The 25,532-nt window shown below is 41.7% G+C and overlaps 1 protein-coding gene across 2 annotated transcripts in view; it reads left to right on the top strand.

Moving 5' to 3' along the window:
* The window catches only part of LOC136858303 (fatty-acid amide hydrolase 2), a 228,006-nt gene that overhangs the window by 67,853 nt on the left and 134,621 nt on the right, over nt 1–25,532 (top strand). For both annotated transcript variants that reach the window (XM_067137742.2, XM_068225486.1), the window contains exon 3: nt 15,036–15,212. In XM_067137742.2, coding sequence (XP_066993843.2) covers nt 15,036–15,212 — 177 coding nt within the window. The remainder of the gene's footprint in view (nt 1–15,035; nt 15,213–25,532) is intronic.

Genomic DNA, 25,532 nt, shown 5'->3' with positions numbered 1-25,532 from the left:
TTCAGTCTATCTATCTATGCTGTTTGCATTGCAAAACAGAGTGAGTGTCGAAGTAAACGGTTAGTAAGGAAACGTAGGTCAAGGTGAACCAGACAATGGCTGTTAAAGAGATGAGTTTTTTCATGTGAAGCTGCTACGAGAACTACGTGATGGAGCAGGAGACTGGGATAATTACTTGAGGATGGATGTTGACACTTGTATCTATTTGCCGAATTTAGGGTCGGCTTACATTTTTTAACTGTCTCTTTTTTGGCTGATATATCTACTACACCGTTGTATTTTTCATTCATGGCCTCGTATGCCTCGTTTTTTTTTTATGGCGATCACTATAATCCTCGCTTTTCACTTGCCTATACATTTACACAGAAATTCACGAGACCACTGGCGGAGATCAAACATATTAAAATATATATAGTACGCGAACCTTTTCTTCAGCCCTAGTTCCCATTCATTACTTTGGAGCTCAGAACTCAAGAAAAGGTTCGCGTACTATACTTCTAACGTTACGTGATACAGACAACATTAAAACTCGGATTACCGGTCAGAGGACAAAGAAGTTGAACGACAAGACGGAAGATAATCCTCACGTTCTGTCTTGTCGCATCAAATTTCGGAAATTTATGCTGCCGCGTTCAGTCTATCGACTTGTCGTCTAATCTCATTTCGTTCATGCAAGACGTACGTTTTGCAGTCCACATATTCCATCTAAGACCGCCTCCAATTCTCAGACCGAAATATAAAAAAACATGGTGGCTGAAGTAGCCGGACTGCTGGTATTGGCTAACACGAAAATATCACGTACATACACTGACTGACAGACCAAATGCAACACCAAGGAGGAGTGGTTCGAAAGGGATGAAAGTTGGGGAAAAAACAGAGTCGGCACGGAAGAATAATTGATGTTTATTTCAAACCGATATGCAGGTTACACAATGCGCACGGCATCGACTCAGTAGGATGTAGGACCACCGCGAGCGGCGATGCACGCAGAAACACGTCGAGGTACAGAGTCAATAAGAGTGCGGATGGTGTCCTGAGGGATGGTTCTCCATTCTCTGTCAACCATTTGCCACAGTTGGTCGTCCGTACGAGGCTGGGGCAGAGTTTGCAAACGGCGTCCAATGAGATCCCACACGTGTTCGATTGGTGAGAGATCCGGAGAGTACGCTGGCCACGGAAGCATCTGTACACCTCGTAGAGCCTGTTGGGAGATGCGAGCAGTGTGTGGGCGGGCATTATCCTGCTGAAACAGAGCATTGGGCAGCCCCTGAAGGTACGGGAGTGCCACCGGCCGCAGCACATACTGCACGTAGCGGTGGGCATTTAACGTGCCTTGAATACGCACTAGAGGTGACGTGGAATCATACGCAATAGCGCCCCAAACCATGATGCCGCGTTGTCTAGCGGTAGGGCGCTCCACAGTTACTGCCGGATTTGACCTTTCTCCACGCCGACGCCACACTCGTCTGCGGTAACTATCACTGACAGAACAGAAGCGTGACTCATCGGAGAACATGACGTTCCGCCATTCCCTCATCCAAGTCGCTCTAGCTCGGCACCATGCCAGGCGTGCACGTCTAGCTGTGGAGTCAATGGTAGTCTTCTGAGCGGACGCCGGGAGTGCAGGCCTCCTTCAACCAATCGACGGGAAATTGTTCTGGTCGATATTGGAACAGCCAGGGTGTCTTGCACATGCTGAAGAATGGCGGTTGACGTGGCGTGCGGGGCTGCCACCGCTTGGCGGCGGATGCGCCGATCCTCGCGTGCTGACGTCACTCGGGCTGCGCCTGGACCCCTCGCACGTGCCACATGTCCCTGCGCCAACCATCTTCGCCACAGGCGCTGCACCGTGGACACATCCCTATGGGTATCGGCTGCGATTTGACGAAGCGACCAACCTGCCCTTCTCAGCCCGATCACCATACCCCTCGTAAAGTCGTCTGTCTGCTGGAAATGCCTCCGTTGACGGCGGCCTGGCATTCTTAGCTATACACGTGTCCTGTGGCACACGACAACACGTTCTACAATGACTGTCGGCTGAGAAATCACGGTACGAAGTGGGCCATTCGCCAACGCCGTGTCCCATTTATCGTTCGCTACGTGCGCAGCACAGCGGCGCATTTCACATCATGAGCATACCTCAGTGACGTCAGTCTACCCTGCAATTGGCATAAAGTTCTGATCACTCCTTCTTGGTGTTGCATTTGCTCTGTCAGTCAGTGTATTATACAAACGGCTGTAATTTAACATGATAAATGTAACATCATAGGGAAAATCACTTTTTCACGTATGAAAACGCTTCGCCATCAATTACGCACCCCATATAATCAACATATATTCTACTAGAAAAGAGAACAAGCTGATTATTCAGAAATATCAATTGCTCAAATAACGTTTTCTCTTAGATTTCACTTCGCTGGATATATGAAAATACATGACAAAACTATTAAAATGATATTTATAACATCATTTCGAATGTTTCAAAATAAATTAAGATGCGAAATTCTTCAATTTATTCGCTCTCATGGGAACTATGAAGCATAATATGTTGCCTTAGTTTTGAAGTGGTGGACAATATCATATATTCAGCACCCAATGAAAGAAAAATAGGCCTACACCCGAAATAATAATGTTATTGGCTTTACGCCCCACTTACTACATTTTTACGGTTTTCAGAGACACTGAAGTGCCAAAATTTAGTTGTGCAGCAGTTCTTTTGCGTGCCAGTAAATCTACCGAAACCAGGCTGACGTATTTGAACACCTTCAAATACCGCCGGACTGAACCAGGATCGAACCTGCCAACTTGGGGTCAGAAGGCCAGCGCCTTAACCGTCTGAGCCACTCAGTCCAGGTACATCCGAAATTATTATGTTAATCCAATGAACGACCCTGGCAATGCTAACATAATATTGATATATGGCATAGCAGCACATCACGCTATGATGGTAACCTTAATAATGAAACGTTCAGACACTAAAGATATAATAGGTGTTGACCCATTAAAGAACATGAGTGCAGAAACTATATTGACTCTATACACTGATATTTAACCACATGGACGAGCTTCAGTTCGGTGTAGCCTGCTTGTTAACAGATAACCACAGCATGAATCGGAAGGTGTTAGTAGTGTAAAACCCTGCGTTACAAACCCAGGTAATCCCTCCAAAGTCATCTGTGTAACAGTATACAGATTACTCTATCTGCCACACTTATAGTTATGATATACTCCAACATCCAGCCAAGCATTTCCGCAGGCAAGCACAGATTATTGTAAAATACACTTGCATCTAAATCACTCGACACTTTGAAGCACATAGACACTGACGGAATATCACAATATCAATTATATTCTATTTTAATTACGGTAATATTTTTCGAGGAACACAAATAGGTTCACCGTTTGGAATTAGAGAAAAGTCTTCCCTAACCTCAGACTTATTCTGAAAATGATGTATGCATACTACAGTTTTGTCACCAACTTCAAAATAATCACGATGTATATTTCTAATCCTTTTCCCTCTTCATGTTTTATTCAGTAGAAAACTTAAGAATAGTCGTATAAGAGGCATTGCCATAGTTAGACCTAAACCTGGCTCACAACACGATCAAAACAAACACATTCTCACATTACTGCGTATAATTACAGATTCTAAAGTGACCACTGACTCATATAAGTACACTCGCACACGTATATTCTACAAAGAAATTAACATTTATCGTCAGCTTTCATGAAATTACACCGACTAGATACGATAAAAACAAACCAAAACAAACCCACACTTCCAGCATTTTCGGCTACTCGATTCGCCATCTTTGAACGATCGAGAATAGCATTAAGGTCTGAGGATTAGAGTCAGTCTTGTCCCGTCTTACTTGATAGGATTTGTTTGATTCGACAAGATGTACGATAAATCGTAGCGTATCGACCGTTCATCACTATAGACTGAACAATATTTTCCTATCTCTATGGCTGTGTATGAGGCTCATCTCAAGAATCATGTTTTGTACACAATAATGACGGAGTCAAGTCGTTCGCTATATGAAGAAGAAATATTACTCTAGAGCCGAGTCGGATATCGATGGAAATGACAGCAGAACATTAGAAATTCCGGACAATGCCTCTGGGAGTATCAATTTTTATGTTCTGCAGAACAGACATTGTGACGAATGTATTGCAAGATGTTTATGCAAACATAAATGAGTTTTACACAAACGAAATATGGCATATGCAGTATCTCAGGATAGGAGCCAATTCCTGATCTTTGAAAACAAGTCCTTAAAGGGTTCGTTGATTTGTTTCCTTTTATCACTCCTTGTTATTACTGAACGGCATATCTTGTATAACAAGGGTAAATAAGAAAGTAATACCCATGTTGGTCAGTGTCATCAATGTCTCTAGGGAATGAAGTACCTATCTTAACGAGAAAAGCACTTCAACATTTTCGTAGCATCAAAATAAGAGATCGTCGCTGAACAATACTTGCTTCATAATGCATGTCTTTGTTGTTTGGTTTCCATAGAACATAGATGTTTTGGTTGATTTTGGCCCATTAGAAATGAAAATGGAAATCACTAAATGCCAGTTGATAGTGCGAAGAAGTACGGAGCCACCCATGCTGGCTTCGTTATGTACGTCTTTGTTGCTTGACTTCCATACAACGTAGATGTTTTGGTTGATTTCTGCCCATCAGAAATGAAAATGGAAATCACAAAATGCCAGTCGATAGTGCGAAAAAATACAGAGTCTCCCATGAATGGGAGAACGAAGACGTCGATAGTGCGAAAAAATACAGTCTCTCCCATGAATGGGAGAACGAAGACGTCGATAGTGCGAAAAAATACAGAGTCTCCCATGAATGGGAGAACGAAGACAGTTCACCCTCTAGAAACAAGAACTCAGAAATCATCCCTATTAACAAGGGCACGTCTGTTTCCAAGAGATCCCTCCTACGCAGTGTTATCGTTGATGAAGCATTCGAGGTAATACTAATTCACTGTTAAAGCATATTACGGTGCACAGATCTCGACACAGGACACATAAGTTAATCTCATTACATCACTAACTTACCAGAACAAGAATGTCGATCAGTTGACAGGCAACGTCCTACCAATGATAATGTAAATTTTCTCCTCATTATTAAGTTGACCACAAGTCAAAATAATAAGAACACGTATTTTCAAAGTCGCCGGGAGATTATGGGGATGAGGTTATCTGCGGCAAGACACATTAGTGTCTAAAAAAAGATCAATAAATTGTGCTACTATTCGTAAGTCAATAGAATTAAACAAGAAAAACGCAGTGCTATCTTTGTTTAATGACAATGACCGCCTTTGTCAAATTTATATCCATAGATACAACAAAATAGTAGCCAAAGCACAATGCAGATTTTCATAGTCTAGATACCCACACTTTGTTTGGATTGCTCAAATACCATTGCAGATAATAAATGCACATTTATATTTATTTCACCCCACACAGCTGAGTTCATCTGTCTTGAGAGACGGTTGTAGAAGGCACGTGAACTCAGTTGAGTGTGGTGGCAGTGGCGGTGCTTATTGTTTTAAAAGGAAGTACAACTGAGCAACCACCTTCTATTAACACTAATTAGGAGCAAAGCAGGAAGAATGAAGGTACCGGAAAGAAATGGAATGACCTCGAAAGGCGTGAAAATTAAAGACCACCTAGGCCTCACGAGCACAATACCGTCGGGTGGTGGTGGTGATTTTTTTGTTTTTATTTTAAGAGGAAGTACAACAAGGTAACCATCCTGGGGTCGGAAGAGAAAAAGAGTTGGCCAAGGACGGTCGATTAGGAAAGTTGAAAATGAGGAGGCTGACGCAAGTGAATGGAGACAATGCCAGACTCAGCTAGGAACTTTGGGGTCCTGGGATCCTTCTAGTCGCCTCTTACGACAGGCAGAGGATACTGTGGATGTATGCTATCGTCCCCACCAAGAGGAAGAATCCCAGTTGAGTCTGATGATGATGATGATGATGCTTGTTGTTTAAATGGGCCTAACATCTAAGGTCATCGGCCCCTGTTGAGTCTGTCATTGCTGCCTCTTGTACCATACTCATCCAGTCATTTGAGTCCAACCTCTCTTGAACTAGATTTGGTTCCTTAATTTATTTTACATTGCAATAACAAAGACGGATTTTATGTTAACGTTGGAGTAGGAAAGGTCTTGGACTGGGAAGGAAGTGACGGTGGCCTTCATTAAGGTACTGCTTCAGCATTTTCCTGATGTGAAAAGGGGGAAACCAGGAAAAACTATCTTCAGGGCTACCGACGGTAGGATTAGAATCCACTATCTTACGAATCCAAGGTCAGAGCTGCGCGAAATTGCAATAAAGGGCTAAAGTAATACATGGAATTTACAAATGTGTCAATGTGGCATAAACCGTATCAAAATCTCATGTGTTGATATACTGTATGACGATTCACGACAACCTTTAAAAAGGAAAATTAGGTTTCATAACTTTTATTCGATTACAATAATCTGCATTCCAATTAATGTACTTATAAATGACTAGCTGATGAACCTGTGCTTCGCTACGACATTCTATATCGTACACAGAATTCCAAATGAAGTAGAGAGTCAACAGAATCGAAGAAGAGAACAAAAGAAGGCAATACACCTAGGATAATTCCAACTAAAATAAGACAATGACGTCAGTATTCTTGTTAGAATACAATACTAACCGACTGGAATGTCGTGGTTATAAGCAATGCTCCCATACGAAATGCTCGACCAAATTAAAAGCCGCACAGTTTCTAACTATTTACGAACAGTACTGTACTACGCTAGTTCTAGAGCTCGAGTGACCCAGCCACAAACAGCACTGAACACTGCTCTGCCGCTGTCCGTTAAGTGAGCAAACTCCCCATTCCCATAACATAGCAGGGGTAGAATAGATAGAATATTGTGATGAACCAGTGTGTCGCATACGAGTAGTTATCAGACCACGTATGAACCAGAGTAATGGCATGCTTAAAAATGAAAGTTACCAAACTCCCCAGTTACTTTCCCCCAATATATTTAGTTAGGGTGTTCTACTCGGGTAGCTAACTCCCTTACCTCACACGGCACCCAGCAATAATACCATCTATCGGATATGAGTGGTAGCAGAAGAGACAGAACACTTCACAACAAACAGTATCCAATCATCTATATATTAAAAGAGTTTACTACAAACAGCTTTGGCAAATCCGTCCATCCATTCTACTGGACCGACTTGCTTCATATTTGTTTGATTCTCTCCGGAATTATCTGCCGGTGGATCGTGAGACATTGATAGGTCTGTAAGTTCAGCCGACTTTTAGTAATCATAAAATGAAGTCATTACCAATCACTCCAATAATTGCAGACGAAGGCTTATCCCAACCCGAAAAACATCCTTTACTTAGCAGGTTGCTAAGCGACTGACACTTTCATTAATATTCTGATTTGTATTATTTTCATTCTTAGTTAGCTCTGATTTAAGTGATTTTCATTCTTAGTAACGTCATTGCATGCAGCCATGTTTGATTACTACCTGTCAAGCCAGAGAGTATACACTTCCTCTGATCACGGAAGAATACTATACCCTGCTAGATACTCTTTGATTTTCTAACCTTTTCCAGCTTCCAAATATATTCAACAGATGGCAGAGCGTTCCTAATAACTTACATGCTGCTAAGAGAAAACAGTCTACGTACAAATAGACCCCATCATGACAAACGCCTTAGACATTATCTGATAACACTTAACGAAGGATAACCTATATACACTGGAAAGAGTGAAGGTCATGTATCTTAAGTTATCTGCAGACAAAAAACGCTCCTTCGAGACCATGGGCGCCCGCAAGGGGGGGCAAGGGGGGGCGCTTGCCCCCCCTGGAATTCTAAAAAGTTGATGTTCAATTGTTTAATATCATACCAGATTATTTCATAAACTGAACTTACTGACAGTCATCTAGCATCTGTTATATTCGCAAATTTCTGTAATCAATTTAATGTTGCTGACGTTATATTGGTATTTATATTCAAGAAAATTGTTAATGTGCCCCCCCCCCTTGGAAAAGATCCTGCGGGCGCCCATGTTCGAGACTAACCTATGAACTCACAAGACAACAGGTCTACTCGTATTTAGAAGAACTCCGATTAAAAATACCGTTGCCTTCTACGACACAATGCCAAGCTTTACATCAAGAACTGCAGGATAAGAAAGCAAATACAGGTATATGGATAGATTTTTAACAAACAGACGACAGGATGACGTCTGAATGGATGAATTCTGTCTACAAAGGTAGGGAAAACACTATGACTACGACAGGCATATCAAAACGAGTTATCTGGCTTATTTATAACGAATGCTGCGGAGCAACACGAGTCCTCTAGTCTAGTTTACTAAAATCAGCTTTGGCAAATCTGTCCGTCCGTTCTACTGGACTGATTTTCTTCATTTATGTTTTTATTCTCTCTGGAAGTATCTGCCGGTGAATCATGATATATTGATTGGTTTCTAAGTTCAGCCAACTTTGAGTATTCATAAGATCTAATAACTAAATGATCACTCCAATAATTGCAGGCGAAGGTTTACCCTGACCCGCAATACATCCTGTACTTAGCAGGTTGCTAAGCGATTAACACTTTCATTCATATTCTGATATATGTGATTTTCATCCTTAGTAATATCATTGGATTTAGCCATATGTAATTACTACCTGTCAAGCCACTCTGATCACTGAAGAAAGCTATTCCCTACTAGATACTCTTCGATGTTCTAACTTTTCCCAGCTTCCAAATATATTCAATAGATGGCAGAGCGTTCCCAATGAGTTACATGCTGCTGAGAGAAGAAAAAGTTTGCGTACAAACAGACCCCATCATGATATACGCTTTAGACATTATCTGGAAACACCTATCGAAGGATTATATAGGTACACTAGAAAGAGTGAAGGCCATGTAACTTAAAAGAGTTCTCTGCCTGGCAAAAAACGCACCTTCGAGACTAACCTATGATCTCACAAGCCAACCGTTCTGTATAGAAGAACTGCGATTGAAAATACCATTGCCTCAGGACCTACGTACCTCGTTCGACTTCATGTAACGACTCCGGACACCGCCCAACACCTCATCGACAATGGAATTCATCTCCAAGGCCGCCATCATCAGACTGAACCCGAGTCGTTCTCCTCCCCAACCTTCCATCAGACCTCCCACACCTCGTCGTCGTCCCCAGCCAGCTCCACCTTTCCCTCCACCGAGTCCACAAATCCGTTTTTACCCGCCTCCACCCGATTTCTCTCCCCCACCACCACCCCTATCAAATCCCCTCCATATCTTACACACTTCTCTTGTATCTTCCACACCCTAGCCCATTCCTTCACCCACCCCTCACTAGTCCCACAGCCTTTACATTCTCCCTTTACCTCAACATGCTTCCCTACCTGCTTATCATTCAGTGAATAATCTTTGTAACATGCCGCAACCGACATTGTAAATCCTTCAACTATTATTGGCAATAAAATCTCTCAACACACTACACCCCCCTTAGCCAAGAGGCCCTTTTTCTCACCATTCCTTAATAATACACATCTCCTTTCCCACCTCCTTCTTCTATAAAATTTTCTCAACCCCGCCCAAGCTCCTGGCCAGAGGGAGGGCGTAACCCTTCAGGTGGCCCGCTCAACCCGTTCAGAGTGGGGAATGAAAACAGGTTCGAACGAATACCATTGTCTTCTACGACATAATACCTAGCTTTACATCAAGAACTGCAGGATAAACACGCGAATACATGGATAGATGTTTACCAAACAGACGGAGTGATGAAGTCACAATGGATGAATTCTGATTACGAACTGCGGCATAGTATAACGGGCTTCTTATTAAATGTTCAGGTAAATGTTCAGGTAAAACAATATGGCTACCACAGGCATATCAAGACGAGTTAGCCTGACCTATTTATAACGGAGCAGCACGGGTCCTCTAGTGTAATGTTATTGTTGATCAATTTTATGGGCTTTCGATGCTGTAGGCCTTCACATTTAGTTTTCTTCCAACTCTCATATATCAGGGCATCCAATATATCCCTTCTTCCTCCTGTCGTGACTTCCTCTTATCTTATTCTTCAAGCGATCATTCCTTCACGACTTTTTATTTAATTTTCATAGTCATCTTTACAATTGGACTGATGAACACGTGGCTTTTAACCTCAAAACAATCACTACAAAAACCATCATCGCCAGTTAACACGACTGAAACATCTCCATGTTAACTGCTTTCCTTGTTGATATGAACTAAGCAACAAAAATCTAAGGTCATCTGAAATTTAAATGTTAGGCCTTCTCCTAAACTGCCATTTCTCCCATTTATAGCCTAGACTTCTCTTGTATCACTTGCATCACTTCTCTTGTATCTTCCACACCCTAGCACATTCCTTCACCCACTCCTCACTAGTCCCACAGCCTTTACATCCTCCCTTTACCTCAACATGCTTCAGGGCCTTATTTCCTACTTTACATACATATTTTCATTAAATTCTGTAGAGCTTATCGTAGCTCGGCGCTGAAATAGATTACGCAACAAAAGTGTAAATTGTGAATATCTCGGTTATCATAACCGGTACGGCAAAACAGTGTAAAATATTTATATGATGGAAAATTGCACTTTCTATAAATTTGGCTGAGTAATGTTTATCGATAGAACCACTATTATCATAGATATTTGAGATTTACATGTTAGATTTCCCGTAAACTACCATTTCACCCATGGTAATTCAAATTATTTATATCCTAGATTGTAGTGCCTTATTCTCCGACTTTACATACCGATTTTCATTAAATTCTGTTAACCCGCGAGTGGTCGCTATATGAGATTTTTTCTCACATTATTTTTTGATTGTGATATTACTTCACAGTGATGAAAGGGAGGTGACTGTTCCCTCTTCTAGCTGAGTTTATAACTGTGTGAGTAGAGCGATTCACATTTGAAGGGTAAGCACCCCCTCCCCTAGTCACAACGAAGGTACCTATGTGTCCGTGCGCGCTGCGTGAGAGTTTCTCTCATCGCGCGACCAATGACGTTGGTGTTATTTTGAAGTGGAGCGGGAAACTTACTCCTGTTGTACGCGTTAGTATTTGTATTATAGCACTTCTCGCTTCTGAAAATGTTATTGTGTTCAGAAACCTTACTTTGTACGTAAATAGTACTAGATATAATGCATGTATGAAATTTTATTTTTTACAACTTCAGGAGTACATTGCATATGTTATTTTAAGTAGTAAGTTTGCCTTTAATAAACGGCTAATGATGTTCGGCTCCATGGCTAAATGGTTAGCGTGTTGGCCTTTGGTCACAGAAGTCCCGGGTTCGATTCTCGGCGGGGTCGGGAATTTTAACCTTCATTGGTTAATTTCGCTGACACGGGGGCTGAGTGTATGTGTCGTCTTCATCATCATTTCATCCTCATCATGACGCGCAGGTCACATACGGGAATCAAATCAAAAGACCTGCATCTGGCGAGCTGAACTTGTCCTCGGACACTCCCGGCGCTAAAAGCGATACGCCTCTCTCTCTCTCACACACACACACACACACAGCTAATCATTTCATTTTAATCTAAAATATATAAGGTAGAACTTGTTTTTCATTTCAGGAGTAAATTTCAGCCTTACGCCCCAACAAAACTGTGAAAAATGTCATATTTATTTTCATGTGAGAGAAAGTCTCACGCGCGACCACTCACGTTACATTTCGGCTAGCGACCACTCGCGGGTTAAGCCATATTCTCTTGATGTTCGCCCATATATACATACAGACAGACAGACATAACGGAAAATTAAAAATTCCATTTCCTCTTTACTGTGGACATGACCGATACAGAAATACCATTCTATTTTAATTCTAAGCAATGCACAGACAAACTCTTAATTTATGTATATACATATTGTACAGGGAGTATAATTGAAGACTTCGTAGCGAAGTACCGAGGAATAGGAGCACCGGGAAGCGGAGACAGCGAGCGCAGTGGCCGCAATGGCGAGCGGACGTAATCGTCTCAAAGAAGCGACATGATTACGCCAACAGAAACTAAACGAAACTGAACTCATCAGGCATATACATGCTCAGGATAAACAAATAAGTAAATAAATAAATACATAAAAATAAAGTTCGGGTCCAGCATTCATTAGTCAATTGCGAAATGTTATTCTTGCAATGAAATCTGTAGGTGGTATGTTATGGATCGAATGAGTCATGGTAAATGCAATCATTTTCTTGCGTTACGTTCTGAAATACGACAGAAACCATCATCGCCAGTTAACACGACTGAAACATCTCCATGTTAACTGTGTTCCGTGTTGATATGAACTACTTTTATGTCAACGAATATTGTACTATAAAAGTCGGAGCGACTTATGTCGACTGACTTGCAGTCTTGCCTATGTTACTGTAGGCCTACTTCCCTGTATTTTCTTGTTAGTTACGAAACCAGTATTACATCAGTTGTGAACGAGTTCTTGTCACGCAAAGTTTTGATGGTAATGTCAAACCGGGGAACTGTCTACGAAATTTTCGAAGGCATCTTTTACCTGGTTTCTTGTTCTTGTGCAAATAACACTCGACTAAAAATATTCTCTGCGCTGTAGTGTACGGCAATAACCTCACAACACATCTAATATTCCAATACTTACAAGCGAACTGAGCGAGAGAGCTAAGTATCTCCTGCGTCCATTGCCATATCACGCCAAGCTTTGACGCAAGCCATACGGAGCTAACTTGGAGATTCCCGCGGCCTGTGACCAGAAGTGCGAAGTCTTAAATTATACTCCCCGTATTATGGTGATCTAATTTTCACCTACAAGCATGTGATGTGGACTGATAAAGCAATATATTTTCTACTTTATGTCAACGAATATTGTACTATAAAAGTCGAAAGTAAGCGGTGTAGTTCTTCACAGGACCTTAATTTCTTGATATGAATGTCCGTATCGCGTGATAATACATAGACTTAATAAGGACAATTTAGAAAATGAACTTAATGTTCGAAGCACCCGGAGCGTAACCAATGGGAACATATTGTCATCTGCGCTGTACTTGTTGCCTTTGAAAAACTAGTAAATAGAAATACTACCACATTATATTCCGCAACAGTACTGTACGCTGGATCTGGTGTAACCAATAAGAGCATTGAATGTTTTGCAGTTGGTAAAAAAGGCACAGTTTCCATTGTTTCGGCGCTAAGCGGGATTACTTTATTACACACGGGCCAAAAATGTTTTGCATATTGCAAGATTTTGTATTTCTGAACACGTTGCTTGTCTTTGCTGTGTATGATCTTTGAAACGCGTTACATTTGTTTTCCTGACAATGTGCTCATGCATTCACTACTTGGTAGAGATTCCTGATCAGTTGCGAAGTTGAGCTGATGGAGTGCAGTTAAAAAGGAAGTGATAAATTACTGTTTTACCATGCAAGTTACTGCACCACAGTAACAGCAATGCCACGGCACACGACTCCATCAGCAGATAGAGTTCGAATAGTGACTTAAGTACAACACGGTTAAAAGACACAAGCCGAAGTAGCTCAAGTGGCGCGATGCAATCGAAGTGACTGACGTTTCCATGCTATTGTAGACATTCCAACAGACACAATCCGTAGCTGATAAGCCTAGGACGGGCCGAATACGCCAAACAACCGCTGCTCAAGACTGATACATCGCTATTTCCGCTAGGAGACAACCTGAGCACAGCAACCACCTTACAGAGGAAGCTTCGAGCGGCTACAGGAGTCAATGTGTCTACACAAACTGTTCGAAATTGACTCCACAATGTAGGACTACGCTCGGGAGGCCATTCAGAAGACCACGCCTCGAATATCGCCACTGACGCCAGCGTTTAGAATGGGTAAGAAGATATGAACTTTGGACCCGGGAACAATAGGCCCAAACGTTATATACAGATGAGGTACGCATTTCCTTGCATCCAGATGACAAAAGTATGTCTGGAAGGCAAATGGTCAACGTTTAAATGAAACTTTCATTGTTAAACACTACCAGCAAGATGGTGGTTCAGCATTCTTCTGGGGAGGAATAATAATGGGCTCCCGCACACCACTAGCCCACATTCAGGGTAATATGACGTCACAAAAATACGAGCACAACGTCCTTGAACCCATTGTTCGTGGATTCAGAGCTGACATTGGAGCAGATTTCACTTTAATGGACGACAATGCTCGTGCCCCCTACGCACAGTCTGTGAATAGGTTCTTGGAAAGACATGGTATTCAAAGGATGGTCTGGCCACCATTGTCTCCGATTTGAACTGCTTGGAGCATGTACGGAGATTACTGAAAATAGCAATTTCCAACCGTCACCTACCACCACGAGCTCTACAAGACCTTATCCCTGCTGCCATAGAGGAATGGGACGATCTTCCGCAAGATATACTGGATACCCTGCTTTTGAACATGCCACACCGCCTCCAAGAATGTCGAGTGGCTCATGGAGGCCACGCACATTAGTGATAACACAGACAATTGACCTTTATTGTTTAAGGATTACGTGAGTTTTTGTTTACATAGCTGAATGACGATATATTCTTCTTTTTTTTTTTTTTGCACATTGGTGCAATTGTTATCTCTAAGATAAAGAGGTCTTATGTTTGTTTGTACTGTACACTATTATAGGATAAACAACGTTGTGTTATATTTGGTCCAGAAACTGGGAATCTTGAAATAGACAAAACTTGTTTTCTACAATTTTCTTTACGTCGCACCGACCCAGATAGGTCTTATGACGACGATGGGATAGGAAAGGCCTAGGAGTGGGAAGGAATCGGCCGTGGCCCTAATTAAGGTAGAGCCCCAGCAATTGCCTGGCGTGGAAATAGGAAACCACGGAAAACCATCTTCAGGGCTGCCGACAGTGGGATTCGAACCCACTATCTCCCGGATGCAAGCTCACAGGAAACACATTTTTAACACTTTTTTCACCCGTGTATAAAGTGTAATCTATGTTCCATTCACTTCATAATATTTCCCTTTTCTTCTAGATTCTTCCATCCTGCACAAAATGGGCGATATGGTTTGGAATGATGATGCTGCGATGTATCATGATGCCATTCATAAGACTTCGCTGGCTGCGCCCTTCTCGCAAATTGCCTCCGATTGAAAATAAGGTGTTGATGCACAGCGCGATATGTTTGGCTCACATGATACGTACGAAGCAGGTAAGAGGGTACTATAACCTTATGTTATCCAAACGAAATATCCAAAAATATCCAAAAATATCCAAAAATCCTCCCTTAGTGAGCACTTACATTGTAATATAAACGTATCCTCAAAACTGCATTTCTTTTATGTCCAGTATTTTTGGCTCAGCAATGATGAATCAGTCAGTCAGTCAGTCAGTCAGGACATGTTATCTATCTATATATATAAAATTGGATGTTGGTATATTTGACGTTAATAGACTCAAAAACTACCGGACCGATTTCGCTGAAATGTTCACAATTTGTTCTTATTACATCTGAAAGGGATTATGAAGTAGTTTGAACGAAATCCGTAAGGTAGTTTTATTATTATGAATAATTTTATGTAATTTTATTAAATTGCAAAGCCGCGCCAATATTCGATCGACTTGATGGACAGATTGTCGCTAGGTGACAGCAGCTTACGCTATACCATGATAGTCCGCTAAACGAAATTGCGTATGGTTTTTAGTGCCGGGAGTGCCCGAGGAGATGTTCGGCTCGCCACGTGCAGGTCTTGTGATTTGACTCCCGTAGGCGACCTGCGCGTCGTGATGAGGATAACATTTGCTGTATATAGGAGGATGAAAACACGCCGCATTGACTTACAAAGTACCTTTCTTGATAGGAGGTGCATTCTTATGCCTATTATTTTGAAATAGCAATCCAACATGCCGTGATCGAGATGTACTTTCATGTCTTAGTACCAACATTGATAGGTCTGCCCATTTTGAAGAATGTAGCTGTGTATTAGACGTGTAAAATATTTTTTAAAAAATTAAAATATAGAATATCAACAAAGGAATGAAAAGAGTTATCATCCCCCTCCTAACGAAGAGCAACTGGGGGTTCCCAACGAGCAAAGGCGAGTCTGTGTAACCTATAGGTCTGTAGGTGGGTATGTAGGTATGTATGTATTGCATCTCCTCCTATACCACTCGAGCGATTTCAACCAAACTTGGTACACTTATGACTTAGTATCAAGAAAAAATCCTCTTGGGGGAAAGACACCACAAGCACCCTTAAAGGGGGGCCTTGGGGGAAGAGTTAAAAAAAATCGAAAATAGTGTTGAATTCATAGTTTTCGGTGTCGCTGAGATAAATAGTGACACTCCGGAATTTAAAGTCCAATTTCAGTCTCCTTCGTGGCGGGAGCGAGGGGGAGTGAGAAATAATAATAATAAGAAGAAGAAGAATAGAAAATAGAGCCGAATTCATCATTTTCAGGGTGGCTGAGATGAATAGTGATACTCCGGAATTTGTTGAAGTCAAAGTTCATTACCCTTTTGGGTTGTGGGGACGAGGGGGGAATAATATATAAAAATATTTGGAAATAGTGTCGAATCCATAGTTTAAGGGGTCGCTGAGATTAATAGTGACACTCTGGATTTTTTAAAGTCCATATTCAGCACCCTTAGCGGTAGGGGGGGGGGCAATGGGGAGTGAGGGATAAACATATTAATAATAGAAAATAGAAGTCGAATCCATAGTTTCGGGGTCGCTGAGATGAATAGTGACACTCCAGAATTTTTGAAAGTCCAAGCTCATCACCCTTTAAGCGGTGGGCGAGGGGGAATGAGATATAAAAATAATCGGAAGTGACGAATCCACAGTTTTCGAGGTCGCTGAGATGAATAGTGACACTCCGGAAATTTTTAAAGTCCAAGTTCATCACCCTTTGGGATGAGGGACGAGGGGAGTGTGAGATATAAAAATAATCGGAAATAGTATCGAATCCATAGTTTTCGGGGTCGCTGAGATGTATAGTGACACTCCGGATATTTTAAACTTCATATTCAGCACCCGTAGTGGGGGGGGGGACGAGGCGGGAGTGAGATATAATAATTATAGTAATAGAAAATATAAGTCGAATCCATAGTTTTCGGGGTCGCTGAGATGAATAGTGGCACTCCGGAATTTTTTAAATTCAAAGTTCATCACCCTTTGGGGAGGGGAGCGAGGGGTAACGAGATATAAAATTAATTGGAAATAGTGACGAATCTGTAGTTTCCGGAGTCGCTGAAATGTATAGTGACATTCCGGATTTTTAAAAGTCCATGTTCAGCATTAAGAGATAAGAATTTCGTAGTGTTCCCTATTGAAGTGAGTTCAGCGACCTTGGGAGGGAGGGTGGGGAGTGAGACATAAAATTAATCGAAAATAGTGTCGAATCCATACTTTTCAGGATGGCTGAAATAAATAGTGACACTCCAGATGTCGTTTAAGTCTAAGTTGAGCGCCAGTAAACAGGGTTGTGTGATGAAGGGGTGAAGAAAAGAAAATGTGCAAATGACCGAGATTTTGGGTGTTTGTTTGCGTGTTCCAGCATAGGTGTCAACTAAACTTGGTACAACATACATACATACATACATTATCATTATAGACTGTTATGCCTTTCAGCGTTCAGTCTGCAAGCCTCTGAGAATTTACTAAACGTCGCCACAATCCTCGATTTGCAACTAGTGTTGTGGCCTCATTTAGTTCTATATCTCTTATCTTTAAATCGTTAGAAACCGAGTCTAACCATCGTCGTCTTGGTCTCCCTCTACTTCTCTTACCCTCCATAACAGAGTCTATTATTCTCCTAGGTAACCTATCCTCCTCCATTCGCCTCACATGACCCCACCACCGAAGCCGGTTTATGCGTACAGCTTCATCCATCGAGTTCATTCCTAAATTAACCTTTATCTCATCATTTCGAGTTCCCTCCTGCCATTGTTCCCACCTGTTTGTACCAGCAATCATTCTTGCTACTTTCATGTCTGTTACTTCTAACTTATGAATAAGATATCCTGAGTCCACCCAGCTTTCGCTCCCGTAAAGCAAAGTTGGTCTGAAAACAGACCGATGTAAAGATGGTTTCGTCTGGGAGCTGACTTCCTTCTTACAGAATACTGCTGATCGCAACTGCGAGCTCACTGCATTAGCTTTACTACACCTTGATTCAATCTCACTTACTATATTACCATCCTGGGAAAACACACAACCTAAATACTTGAAATTATCGACCTGTTCTAGCTTTGTATCACCAATCTGACATTCAATTCTGTTGAATTTCTTACCTACTGACATCAATTTAGTCTTCGAGAGGCTAATTTTCATACCATACTCATTGCACCTATTTTCAAGTTCCAAGATGTTAGACTGCAGGCTTTCGGAACAGTCTGCCATTAAGACCAAGTCGTCAGCATAGGCCAAACTGCTTACTACATTTCCACCTAACTGAATCCCTCCCTGCCATTTTATACCTTTCAGCATATGATCCATGTAAACTACAAACAGCAAAGGTGAAAGATTACAGCCTTGTCTAACTCCTGTAAGTACCCTGAACCAAGAACTCATTCTACCATCAATTCTCACTGAAGCCCAATTGTCAACATAAATGCCTTTGATTGATTTTAATAATCTACCTTTAATTCCATAGTCCCCCAGTATAGCGAACATCTTTTCCCTCGGTACCCTGTCATATGCTTTCTCTAGATCTACGAAACATAAACACAACTGCCTATTCCTCTCGTAGCATTTTTCAATTACCTGGCGCATACTGAAAATCTGATCCTGACAGCCTCTCTGTGGTCTGAAACCACACTGGTTTTCATCCAACTTCCTCTCAACGACTGATCGCACCCTCCCTTCCAAGATGCCAGTGAATACTTTGCCTGGTATACTAATCAATGAGATACCTCGATAGTTATTGCAATCCTTCCTGTTCCCTTGCTTATAGATAGGTGCAATTACTGATTTTGTCCAATCTGAAGGTACCTTACCAACACTCCACGCTAATTTGACTACTCTATGAAGCCATTTCATCCCTGCCTTCCCACTATACTTCACCATTTCAGGTCTAATTTCATCTATTCCTGCTGCCTTATGACAATGGAGTTTATTTACTATCCTTTCCACTTCCTCAAGCATAATTTATTTAATAAATTCACACTATCTGTAAAATATACTGCAGGGGCAAGACACCCCTAGAAGCCCTATGGAAGGGGGCGAAATATAATCTCTCTATATATAAAAGTCATTGTATGTATGTGGGTGGGTGGGTGGGTAGGTTTGTACCACATCTCCTCCCAAACTATTGGAGCGATTTCAACCAAATTTGATACACTTATGACTTGGTATCAGGAGACAAACCGCGTGGGGGGTAAGACATCCCAAACACCCCTGGGGGCGGGGTGACAAGGGGGGTCATATATAAAAATAAATGAGAATAGTATCGAATCCATACTTTTCGGGGTCGCTGAGATGAACAGTGACACCCCATTTTTTTTAAGTCCAAGTTTAGCCCCCTTTGGGGTGGGGGCGAGGGGGGCTGATATATACAAATAATTGAAAGTGTCGAATACATAGATTTCGGGGTCACCAAAGTGAATAGCGACACTGCGGATTTTTAGTATCAGGAGACAAACCACGTGGGGGTAAGACACCCCAGGAACCCTTAGGGACGGGGGCGAGGGGGGTCATAAATAAAAATAAACGAAAATATTGTGGAATCCATACTTTTCGGGGTCGCTGAGATGAATAGTGACACTCCGAATTTTTTAAAAATCCAAGTTCAGCCCCCTTTGGGGTGGGGGGCGAGGGGGTAGTGATATATACACATAATTGAAAATAGTGTCGAATCCATACTTTTCGTGGGCGCTTAGATGAATAGTGACATCCCGGGAATTTTTAAATTCCAGGTTCAGCCCCCTTTAGGGTGGGGGTAAGGGGGGAGTGATATATTAAAATAATCGAAAAGAGTGTCGAGTACTCTTCGGGGTCGCTGAGATGAATAGTGACACTCCGGATTTTTACTATCAGGAGACAAACCACGTGGGGTAGGGCACCCCAGGAACCCTTAGGGGCGGGGGGGGGGGGCTAAGGGGTGAGATATAAAAATCATAGAAAGTAGTGTCGAATGCAAACTTTCGGGGTCGCTGAGATGAATAGTGACTCTCCAATTTTTTTAAAAGTCCAAGTTCAGACCCCTTTGGGGTGGGGGGCAGGGTGGAGTGATATATTTAAAAAATCGTAATTAGTGTCGAATCCACAGTTTTTGGGGTCGCTGAGATGAATAGCGGCAGTCCGGAATTTTAGTATCATGAGACAAACCACGTGAGGGTAAGGCACCCCAGGCGCCCTTAGGGGAAGGTGGGGGGCGATGGGGCTGATATATAAAAACCATCGAAAGTATTGTCCAATCCATACTTTTCGGGGTCACTGAGGTGAACAGTGGCACTACGGAATTTTTTAAACCAAGTTCAGCCCCCTTCGGGGTAGGGAGCGAGATATATAAAATTACCGAAAATAGTGTCGAATCTATAGTTTTCGGGGTCGCTAAGATAAATAGTGACACTTATAATCTTTCTAAGTCCACGTTCAGTCCCCTTTGGGGTTGGGGACGAGGGGTGAATGTATAATAAGTCGTAAAATCAACATCTCAAAAAGAATTCTATAAGCATTCACTTCACACTTAACTAACTGGTAATACAAATATTACGGGTAAACATTCAAAAACTATCCGAACAACGCTGAGTACTACAGCTAGTTATAACTAAAAACGACCGATATTAGTGATGAATCATAGTTTTCTGGACTACAGGAGAGATTTCAGCCAAACTTGATACACTTATGACTTACAATCGTGAGACAAACTGCGAGGAGGTATGGTAGACCTAGCACGCTAGGGGTGGGATGGGAAGGGCTGAGATGTAAAAATAATCGAAAATAGTGGGGAGTAGTGAGACGAATATTGATACTCCGGGAGTTGTTCTGTGTATGTTTCTTCCAACATAGCCCTCATACAAAATTGGTACACATATGACTTACTATCTGAAAAAAATACTATTGGGTAAAACACCAGTAGCACTTCTCGTGGAGGTGGTGAAATGTAAAAATAAACGAAAATGACTGATGTTAATGTTTACGAGTTCGCTGAGTTGAACTGTGATACTCTGGATGGATAAGTCATACTTCGCCGCAATTGGTATGGAGGTTGAGAAGGGGTGAAAATGAATGTAAAAATAACCGTCAAAAATAGGTGTATGTGGGTATATTCCAAAGCTCTCAACAAAACTTGGTACATATATGATTTACCATCTGGAAAAAAATATACTATGGAGATAAAACACCAATCCTCGCTGGGGATGGGGAATGGGAGGGCATGACATTTTCCATTATTTAAAATTAATAGAAAATAACCGATATTAATGTCGAATTCATTGTTGTGACTCCCTGAATATCCTGTAAGTCGACGTTCAGCCTCCATTGGGACAGTACACTGAAAGGGGTTTTGTAGTGAATAATATAAAATGACCGAGATTAGTGTTGAATCCACTGCGTTTGGGGTCTCAAGGCTGATTGGTGAGAGTCTCAATGACAGTTCAAATCGTGTAGATCATATCTATACCGTGACTGATAAATACATGAAGTTATCACTTATTATCTTTTTGAAAGGATCAGATACTTCCCAATCAATTCGAGCTGCCACAAGGATAAAATTGTACTCAAAAATGAAATCATTTAAAAATTGAAATCAAACACATCTAAATAACTCTAAAACTATATAATAGACGGTAAAAATACATATCCCAGAAAGGAATTCTATAAAAATTCACTTTAACATAACTAGTGATTCTAATCTTAAAAGTAAACATCCTAAACCAACCGGGCTTCGCCGGGTATTACAGCTAGTTTTATATATAGATGACTATCTCCGATTTATCTGCCGGACGGTCATATCGATAAATACTACATAACTAAAGTTATATAGAATGAAGGTTCTGATCATTTACGTCTTATGCATTTTTACCGTACCGGCTATGATAACACAGATCCTATTCATGAATTTGGATTTTTGTTGCTAAGTCCATATCAACGCCGAGCACCGACAAAATGGGTAAACAGAATTTAATGAAAATCGGTATACAGAGTCGGGGAATAAGAAACTACAGTTTAAGCTATAAACAATGCTATTCACCCTGGATGAAATGGTAGCTTAGGGGAAGGCACCTAAAATTTAATTTTTAATTACCTATGTTCTTGGTCCTATGGAAAAGTACTACATAACAAAAGTTATAGAGAATACAGTTTCCGATCATTTATGCTTTATTCAGTTTTACCGTACCGAGTATGATAAGAGTGGTATTTCAGAACCGGAAGACAATTAATAATGTGAAGGCCTACAATATCTAAAGCGCGTAACATTACACTGGCCATTGTTTATTGTAATGTTCTTTGTCTCTAATGCTGACATTCAACTCCGATAGATGGGATTACTGCTGCGTACCGAGTATAACAGCCTAACTGAATATTGGCGGGAAATAGCTGAGGAGTTAGATAACTTTCTTCTTTAGCATGCCAATCCTCTGGTTCATACATTTTCTGATACTGCTCGTGCGTAACACACTGGTTCATCATAGTATGCCAGCTATTCGATACCTACTCTGACGCGCTGTTTTGAATGAGGAGTGTGCGCACTTAAGTCAGAGGCTCAGTTAGTAGTAGTAGGAGTAGTAGTAGTAGGAGTAGTAGTAGTATGAACTGGTCTGGGATTACAATTTAGCCCTATTCCAAATTATGGTACCCCAATTCACTAAATAACTCAAAATTCAACTCTGAAAAGAGCCATTTCTTAGGAAAAGCTTCTTCCTCTTCGCTTTCATTAAATCTACATTAATTTTTTTCCAAATTAGCAGCGAGGATGTGGTTTCTTCTCTGGCTTGGAGGAAAAATTGCCTCCACGTCAGATAGTTCTTTCCCACGCCAGTGTAGTGAATTGGGATTTTCCGACTCATCGGGTATTCCCAGGAAACAGATAAGTAAACGGGCATAGTTTTTGCCCTGGGACTATCCACTATTTGAAACACCCTCCCCCCTCCCCCCCCCCCCCCCCCGCTGAGAAAAAAGGACGAAGATTGTTTACGGATGCCTGTGTTTTGGTCATTCCAGCTCTGTAGCTTTGGACTGTTAGTTCGGCAGCATAGTACTGTTCGTTAAAAGTGAGAAAATGTGTCGTTTTCCATTTGATCGAGTATTTCATATGAAGGCATTGTTTTTAATCGCGCCATTCCTACTGACGTCATTGTAATGACCCATGTTCATTTCAGTTGGGAAAACCACTAAGAGAGTCTTTCTGAGAATCTATAACGGCAGGCGGAGAGTGAGTGTCTGCCATTATAATGAAAACTCCCTAACCTGATTGTGACTGACGGTAGGCAAGCTGGCCTACCATTACTATGAAAATTCCCTAACCCAGTCTTCATATGAGAAAACACGTTGGTGACTTGCCCATCGTGCTTCTAGGGCAACTTTAAGAGCTATGCAACTTAATACAATCTTGCTCACAACGTTTACACTACCTAACCTAGAATTCTGTATAAAATTTAGAATTCCGTAGCGAGGCACGGGTACATCAGCTAGTCTATAGTAAAGCTGAAGAGTTTTTTGTTTGATTGTTTGTTTGTTTAAACCACTAATCTCTGGAACTGCCAGTCGAATTCGAAAAAATCATTTTGTATATGATAGCCAAGTATCAGGAGACAAACCGCGTGGGGATAAGACACCCCAAGCACCCTTAGAGGTGGAGGGCGGAGGGGGATCAGATATAAGAACAATCGAAAATAGTGTCGAGTCCATACTTTTCGGGGTCGCTGAGATAGCACATGCAGGGATGTGGGCTATCTACAAAATGTCAGGTTTTACATGTAGGCATCTTTCTATTTCCGCCTATGTGGTTTTGTCCTGACTCTTATTACCCGATTACACCACTATTGATACCCACCACCATACCTGGCCTGGTAGCATGCTGAGCATGGGGCAGGCAGATACTCCTGTAGTATCACAGCTGATTTGAGGGCACGCTGACATACGCTTATAGTCGTTGTATGGGACATGTGATTGTTTATATAATGGTAAACAGCATAGGCAAAGTTATTTTTGTGTTAGAAGAAAACTATGGAACATGTCATATTAAGCCCCTCAACGTTCAAGAAATGATGTGCTGGACGCTATCGACGGTATGTTGATGGGTCTGTTTATTAGTTGGTTTGCATCATTGTCAAAGCTTGTGTTTAAATGTTTACGTATTGAATCTTACAGGTGTCATCAGAAGCTGCCTAAAAAAAATATTGTTTACATAGACAGCATGTCTTGCCTCACTTTGCCTCAAATGACATGTCACGTGATCCTGAAGCAAACGATTCCGATGACGAATATTTGGTAGAAGGTGATAATCAACCAGGTAACGATAAAGACGAACTTATAGATATTGACTATAAAAGGAAGGCTGTTCAATATTGGAGAAGTGGTAAGCAGGGCCCGCTCTCATGTTCGTCGGTGAAAGAAAAGCGCCATCGTATCAAAAGCAGAAATTATTTATATCTGTGGGAAAAGCATGAAAACAGCAGTGGGACGCACCGCAATGAATTGAGAGCAATAGTACTTACTGTCAGAAAAAAAAAATGCCCATCAAAATAATGAAATCTCCGCCTCTGTGGTGTAGTGGTTAGCGTGATTAGCTTACCACCCCTGGAAACCCGGGTTCCATTCCCGGGTCTGCCACCAAATTTGAAAAGTTGTACGAGGGCTGAAACGGGGTCCACTCAGCCTCGGGAGGTCAACTGAGTAGAGGTGGGTTCAATTCCCACCTCAGCCACCCTCGAAGTGGTTTTCCGTGGTTTCCCACTTCTCCTTAAGGCAAACGCCGGGATGGTACCTAACTTATGGCCACGGCCGCTTCTTTCCCTCTTCCTTGCCTGTCCCTTCCGATCTTCCCATCCCTCCACAAGGCCCCTGGTCAGCATAGCAGGTGAGGCCGCCTGGGCGAAATACTGATCCTTCTCCCAGCTGTATCCCCAACCGAAAGTCTGAAGCTCCAGGACACTGTCCTTGAGGCGGTAGAGGGGATTCCTCGCTGAGTCCGAGAGACAAACCAACCCTGGAGGGTAAAGAGATTAAGAAAGAAAGAACGAAAGAAAATAATGAAATAACTCAAGATGTGACCATCCGGCAGTGGAATATGCAAGTTGCGCATGAAGGATAATGCGCGGGTTTTAAAGAATGTCACACGTAGCTACGTAACTTTTTTTAAATTCACATTTTGTCATTTGGTCTGTAAGACTATGCTGCCAGCTCTGTACATTTATTAAATCAGGAAGGTCAAAGATCAACATCTTCACAACATGCGACCTTTCATGGCATTGTGAATACTTGGTAACAGAAAGCCACGGCACAGGAATTTGGGTTGGATGAGGAAAGTTTAAATACAGACTATAGAATAAACGTATCACAATGTTAAATTGGCTTTACTTAAAA

This window comes from Anabrus simplex, chromosome 1 (assembly GCF_040414725.1).
Source record: "Anabrus simplex isolate iqAnaSimp1 chromosome 1, ASM4041472v1, whole genome shotgun sequence".
Classification (NCBI taxonomy): Eukaryota; Metazoa; Arthropoda; class Insecta; order Orthoptera; family Tettigoniidae; genus Anabrus; species Anabrus simplex.
Note: the sequence above shows the minus strand (reverse complement) of the source record. Positions and strands in the feature narration are given on the sequence as shown.